At 35.9% G+C, this 7,728-nt stretch overlaps 1 protein-coding gene across 1 annotated transcript in view; it reads left to right on the forward strand.

Moving 5' to 3' along the window:
- The window catches only part of LOC106878210 (ubiquitin carboxyl-terminal hydrolase MINDY-3), a 46,889-nt gene that overhangs the window by 28,075 nt on the left and 11,086 nt on the right, over positions 1–7,728 (forward strand). The window contains exons 4-6 of the mRNA XM_014927355.2: positions 439–553; positions 1,699–1,772; positions 4,447–4,526. Coding sequence (XP_014782841.1) covers positions 439–553; positions 1,699–1,772; positions 4,447–4,526 — 269 coding nt within the window. The remainder of the gene's footprint in view (positions 1–438; positions 554–1,698; positions 1,773–4,446; positions 4,527–7,728) is intronic.

Raw genomic sequence — 7,728 nt, forward strand, 5'->3', positions numbered from 1 at the left:
ACTGGCTTGTGCGGGTGGCACATAAAAGACACCATTTCGAGCGTGGCCGTTTTCGTGCGGGTGACACGTAAAAGCACCCACTACACTCTCTGAGTGGTTGGCGTTCGGAAGGGCATCCAGCTGTAGAAACTCTGCCAAATTAGATTGGAGCCTGGTGTTGCCATCCGGTTTCACCAGTCCTCAGTCAAATCGTCCAACCCATGCTAGCATGGAAAGCGGACGTTAAACGATGATGATGATGATGATGATGACAAGGTGGACTAACTGGGCCATTTGTTAACTTCCCACATAGTGAATATGACCTAAATCTTCAGCAATTTACACTATTATGTCAATGTTATATTAACCAAACCAAATGCAAATATTTGACAGTTCACAAGGAGAGTCTCCCCAGTGCTTCCTGTTTTTTTGTTAAAATAATATCTCTCTCTTTCACAGATGTCACCAATGTTCCAGTACAGAAGAACTGAAAACTTGCATGAAAGAAAATCTTAGCTCATTTACAAAAGAATACGGTGTACTGCTCTATCTCTATTCTGTGATTCTCTCTAAGGTAATCCACTTTTTCAGTTACAGTATTGTGGTTGTTCCTTATCATTCACACGTGAAATATCTGTTGAATCATATTATTTGTATGACTTGATTCTTTTACGTATTTTTAAAATCCAAATACTACTTTTATGTGATTTTGTTTGCCTTAGGATAGCATCATTTCAGCTTTGTTAAGCTAGTAGGAATAATCTTGTAGCTTTTTAAACAAGAGTAGATAGGATGTTGATTCAGTCATTCTAGTAAATAGGATGTTCACTTGGATGTTAAGGTGGGAATATATTTATTTGGATATCATGATGAGTATTTTGTTCACTTGTATATTGAAATAGTTGAATGTTTAGTTTGAAGCATTGATGATATCATGCAAAAAATCAATGGTATAACTTGTTTTAGTCAAAGGATGACAAGCCTTGTTCATGACCTTTGCAAGACCTCTAAAATTGGTGGCTTGAAATGGAAAAAGAAATTCCATTTCATGGGTGTTCATAAAGAGATTGTCTTTTATTGAAAACTTTGAGACACCTTCTTTGCTTATAATTTGATGTTTGAGTTTGTATAGTTTGTTCAATTGTTGAAACACTTTAGATGAATGAGCTAGAAAGTTTAGTGCAGTTAAAGCTATTTTACCACTTTATTGAGTTTCTAAAGATGAATATAGCAGCTTCCAGGTTTTCATTAGTATATTACAAAATGTTGTGTTGAACTAATATTGTTTCTGTCACTAATGATAATTTTTTTATCCAGCCTGCTGGTTAATTGCAGCACCAGTGGTTTGTTAATCACTGGTTTCCTATATCAGTAGTGGCTAAATTTGTCTTGGTATGCAACGCTGGTGGATACTTGCTCCTAAGGACGCTAAAAATAAAAAAACGAAATATGTATTTACCAATTCTATCACTGCTGCTAGACACTTTTTGTTTGCTGCTTATACATTTCTATGTATTCTAACTCCATAAGTGTATACGAGATGCTTCCCCGAGACAAAATTCCCAGTTTTCAAGCTTTTGACAATATATTTGCATTAAGTATGATTAACAGAATGCTATGTTGAACTGAGTGAATAATTTCTTTCTATGTTTTAGTTTGGTCAAGGCTGAATATTTGACTTCATCCAGCTACAATAGTCCAGTGTTTTCTTTTTTTTAGGGTATTGAACAAATAAAGAATGAAGTTGAAGATCCTAGTGAATCACTTATTGACGGAACCTATGGCCATGGAAGGTGAGATGATTACCAACATCATTAATTCATTTGTTTCTTTCTTTAATTGATATTATTCATTATTTTTGGTGCTATTTTTTTTACTACATATTTGTTACAGATAATTATTGATCACCACTGTTGTTGGATTTACCTACAATTCAAGATGTCTAGGGAAAAAGCCACAGTATGCATTTGAAGACATTGGTGTGAAAAGAAGCTGTGACGGGACTACACAGGATATTAAATTTAATGTTTTAAAAGGGCTTGATGTAGGAGAATAAAAATTCATCCACATTGACAAAATATTAAGGCTTGTAGTGTATATAGTGAGAACAATATGTGACAATGGAGAGAAAATTTAAGTTCAAGTACTTAAAAAAACTACTCCATTAACTGCTCAGACCGTATTAAGCCTCACATTAGATCTAATGTGATGCTTAAAATAGAACAGCTATTGAATGTATAGATTGAGAATCAGACTTGATGTAATATACTTAAATTCAAAGAAAAAAAATTACTAAGATGATTAGCAGAAAAAAAAAAAAAAAAGAGGATGAAACTTCTAATGAAATAAAACTTTTCTGGCTGGTAAAGGCCAGTTCGAAAGATTTCAGCAACACTTTGCATAACATAAAATGACTGGTCAAATTGCCAGTGCTGATATAAAGGCTGTTGCTATTAATTATTTTGAAGAAAATGATTGCTGAAGTGAACCACACACTAGAGTAAGTATACATTGTTGATGAAACTCTGCTTTTCTGGAAGCAGATGCCTACTAGAACTTTTATCTCTTGGGAAAAATGTAACATCAGTGTTCAAAGCTTCCAAAAACCATCAACTGGTGATATGAAATTAAGTCCTCTACTTGAGTATCATGCCAAAAATCCAAGGACTTTCAAGATTTATGCAAAGTTTAATTTACTTCTGATTTAGCATTCAAATAAGAAGGTGTGAATGACTAACAGCATTTTCATCATCATCCTCATTATATAACATCCATCTTCCATGGTGGTATGATTAGACAAGTCAACAGGATCCAATAAGTTAGTCCTCTGACATCATTTCTATGGTTGGATGCCTTTTTAATGTCAACCACTTTACAGTCTGTAAGGGGTGCTTTTTATGGCACTGGCATTAGTAAGGTCACCGAGTAACTTGCAAGACAAGATCTCTTAACTGAGTGGGATGTGTAGTATTGAGGGGGTGACATTGTGCCAGTTGTTTAGAGGCTAAAGTATGATAGAGGGACATGAACAGGTATCTTGATGTAGAGAAGATATATTGCTACTCCAGCTTTCATTTTTTGCTGATGTGAAGGGGGATTTCCTTGAGCATAGTGAATTGCCAGTCATCTCTGTGAGATTCAATAACCTGAGGTCAGTCTCCACTACTTTATCCTACATCTTTCTGGGTTTCCCTCTTCCACAAGTTCCCTCTACCTATAGCAGTTGGTACTTTATTCTGCTATCTTCATCTGTGCACATCACATGACCATGCCAGTATGGTCTTCCTCCTTGCACACTACAGCAGATGCCACTTATTTCGAATTTAACTCACAACACTTTTGCACTTTGTTGTAACATGTACACTGACATTTCACATCCAACAGAGCATGCTAGTTTCATTTCTTCCTAATCTTTGCATGTCCTCTACATTCTCAGCCCAAGTGAAACATGGCTGTGACTTCTGAGGACATGCGTAGGCTTGTAAGAACGGAAGCTAGTATGCTTTGCTGGATGTGTAATGTCAGTGTGCATGCATGACAGAGTGTAAGTGTCCTGAGAGAAAAGCTGGGCATAAGAGGCATCAGATTGTGGTGTGCAAGAGAGACGACTGCGTTGGTATAGTCATGTGATGCATTTGGATGAGGACAACTGTGTGAAGAAGTGTTGCACTCTAACAGTCAAGGAAACCTGTGGAAGAATTAGACCCAGGAAGACATGGGACAAGGTGGTGAAGCACAACCTTCAAATGTTGGGCCTTGTGGAGGCAATGACAAAACGTTGGACGGTATGCTGTGCTTGTGAAGACCTGCTGAGCCAAGTGAGATCATTGTTGTGGCCAATGCCAGTGCCGTCTGACTGGCACCTGTGCCAGTGGCCTGTAAAAAGCACTGCTCAAGCATTGGACCTCATGAAGGCAGTGACAGGTGACTGAGACCTTTGATGATGTACCATGCTTGTGTAGACCTGTCAAGCCAAGTGAGACTGTAGTCTTGACTGATGCTGGTGTCAGGTCAATGGCACCTGTACTGGTGGGACTTAAAAAACACCAACTACACTCTCGAAGTGGTTGGCATTAGGAAGGGCACCCAGCCATAGAAACCTTGCCAAATCAGATCAGAACCTAGTGCAGATCCCCGTCAACTGCAATCGCTGACATGAATCACCATGATGATGCAGCTGCTATCTTTATTTTTTCTCATTTACTGGCCATACTGGTATAGCAAAGACCAAAGATGAAAAAAATTTATTTTTTTTTGACTAATTAGAGATAAATCAGTATGTACATTCAATTGAATTGACTACTGTACAGCAATGGTGATTTCCAGAAGAAAAGAAATGATATCTGTCTTTGGTTACTTTTTGACCCAGTACATGAATGTTTGAAATTAAAACATTTAATTTATTTCCACTTTTCTTATTATACATTTTGCTAACATGAATTGTCTGAACCTACTGTCATTTTCCAGCCAATCCTTGATCAACCTTCTTCTCACTGGAAGAGCAGTTTCTAATGTTTGGGACCATGACAAAGAAATATCTGGATTAAGTAAGTCTTTTTCTTGGTTATTTCAGTTTGTTTTGTTGCTTTTGGTTTTTTTTTTCTTGTTATTTGAATTTATTATTTAAATATTGTCATTTAGTTACAGATTGAAATAGATTTATAATGATGCTTATATCCATTTTTAACAAATTTGAGTGTGTATTCATAATAACTGAATAATTTTACTTTCTGTCACAACTTCATTGAGTTCTTAGCAACTTTTAGAAAATTAGAAATCAATATTTCTAATGTTTTTTCTAAATTGGTTTATGTAAGAAAGCAAGGTACTTTTAGATATGACTGGGTTGAGGTTAATACGATTAATGTTCGTTTTGAATTGTAATTAATGGCTAGAAAGTATTTCTGGGTAGAGAGTGAGTTCTGGAAGATGTAAGAGAGACTAGATGTAGGTGAGGGGGAGAGGGAAGGTAGATGTGCTGAATATTTAGCATACAGGCCAATAATGCTATATTGCTCACAAATATTTTTGTAGTAGCAGTATCTACTTAAATTTGATTAGAAGTGCAATCAAAATTTTTAACTAAATTTTGTTTGGAGCTCAAATTACTAATAGGAATACAATATAAATATAGTAACTATGATTATGTAAAGCCTTACTAAAGTTATAACTTTTCAATTTGCTTTTAAGCATATCAAAATTTTTTAATTATTCCATCATCATGATCATCATATTTGTTATGATGCAGTTCTTATATAGTCCTTGTCAGTCTTTCTCATGCAAATCTATGGGTAGCTGATTGAATATCTGGATGCAATATATTGGGTTGTTCAGAAAGTTCGGAGTGATTTTGACAGTTGTGTTTTTAAACATTTTATATAACTGTTGTAATATTGGTATGAGTGATATGTTGGCATCATTTGCAACATGGTAGCCTACCAGTTATGTCTCTCACCAAAAATTAGTATATCTTACTTTTACCAGCCTTTATCAAGTTTTAAAATGGATATACAAATTTGCATGTTTTGGCATGTAATGTTTATCTTCTGTAAAACGAGTGAAAACATAGAAATGTGTTAAAACTGTTTGTTAAATGTTATGGTGAAAGTGGTGTAGATGAATAAACAGTTTAGAAACAGTTTCCAAAATTCAAATGTGAGAATTTCAGCCTAGAAGATGCAAGTCACTCTGAAAGACCTTCAGAGTTGGACGACGATCTTTTAAAGGTAAACATTGAAGTCAATACAAAAATCACAACTAGGGAGCTTGCAGAGATGTTGGAAGTTCTAAAAAGCACCATTCAGGAACACCTAATGAAACTTGGGTACATTAGTCTTCATAATGATACTACTCCACCTTCTCACACTACTGGATTAACTTGTGTGATATTTATAAAGCTGTAGCAACTATTCCTAATGGATCTGCTGCTTTGTGGCCCTAACGTTGAGTTATGTCATTATATTGGCAACTGCATCAACTGATACCATCACTCACTTGATACCAGTTCATCTTTCGCCACTTTTGTAAACAATTTCTGCCTTTTATTGGAATTCATTTCTAATACCTTGCATATCTCTATCAATTCCTTACAGACCTGTTTACACCAACACCTTGTTTCTATCCCTTTGCTTTACATTCCAACTGAATCCCACTCCAACTTCAAATTTTGTTCCTATCCCCCACCAAATCCACCATCCTCTTCTCTCACTCCCTCCATTGTTTCTGGTCAAGTGCTCCTTTATCTCCAACCACACTCGACATGGAATTTTTGCCTCCTTCCACGCGTGATGCATTAGTTGTCACTTTATATCCAAATCCACAATACTTCATTGCGCCAAGTCAACTGTCCATATTTCTAACTACTTTCATTGCATATCTGCTAATCTGATTTACTACATTGCATATGATCACTGTAACACCTTGTATATAGGTAAGACAGGTTGTTGTATTTGTATGGTTGCTTCAGGTAAGATCTACAAGATATCCACAAAAAAAGTCACTGGCATTCTGAAACCTGTAGTTTGTCACTTGAACTTCCATAACCATTCCCTCCTCATCACCACTTTCCCATCTTTGGAATTCACTGAAACCTTGGTCTGAAGACAACCTGTCAATTTGTAGGCTGTCAGTAATGTTCTCACCTCATGGGCATTTTTTTTTTTTTTTTTGTTTCTTTATAAATGTCTACATACCCATTTACTTGGCTTTCCCCACAACCCCTCTCACCACTCCTCTATCGAAATTGCTCTTATGACACTCCTCCTTCTTGTCAGCCTCTTATGCCAACCGTTTCTTACTTACTCTCCACTCCACCCATCACCTCACTCCTTACATCTCATTCACTGCAATTAACTCTTCACATTATCCATTTTGTGTCCTTACTATTTAACCTATCCACTCCTTTTTGTAGTTCCACCAGCCTTTAATTCCATTGAAGTTCCTTTGAAGCATGAGATTTCTTTACTTTTAACTTAGAAATGGTTATGAAAAGGCAACTAAAGAGATGTTTATTTCTTTCAGTTGCTTTACTAACCATTTCTGGTTAAGATAATTTGTTAAATCTGTATCACAATTCTGTAGATTTTTTTTTTTTTTATCTGAAGTAATATCTGAGGTAATAAGCATAGAACTAAATGATTGAATAGGAATATTTATCTTTTTACAATATCTTGGTTTAATTTAATACTTGTCTTTTCCAATCTGTTGTAATTATATCCACAATTTAGTTTTGTTGGTTGATTAGAAAGTGTCAGTTCATAGCAAATCTGAAGTTGTGCTGTAGTTTATTGAGTAAACATTGTCTCTGTACATTGTTTTGGAACTTCCAAACTAAAGAAATATAAATATGTTTCAATATTCTTTTACTTGTTTCAGTCATTTGACTGCGACCATGCTGGAGCACCACCTTTAGTCACACAAATTGACCGCTTTGTAAGCCTAGTACTTACTTTATTGGTCTCTTTTGCCAAACAACTAAGTTATGGGGATGTAAACACACCAATATCGGTTGTCAAGTGATGGTAGGGGAACAAACACAGAAGCACAAACGTATATATATATATATATATATATATATATATCTGAGTGGTTGGCGTTAGGGAGGGCATCCAGCTGTAGAAACTCTGCCAAATTAGATTGGAGCCTGGTGTAGCCATCCGGTTCCACCAGTCCTCAGTCAAATCGTCCAACTCATGCTAGCATGGAAAGCGGACGTTAAACGACGATGATGATGATGATGATGATATATAT

The sequence above is a fragment of the Octopus bimaculoides genome, chromosome 9 (genome assembly GCF_001194135.2).
Source record: "Octopus bimaculoides isolate UCB-OBI-ISO-001 chromosome 9, ASM119413v2, whole genome shotgun sequence".
Lineage (NCBI taxonomy): Eukaryota > Metazoa > Mollusca > Cephalopoda > Octopoda > Octopodidae > Octopus > Octopus bimaculoides.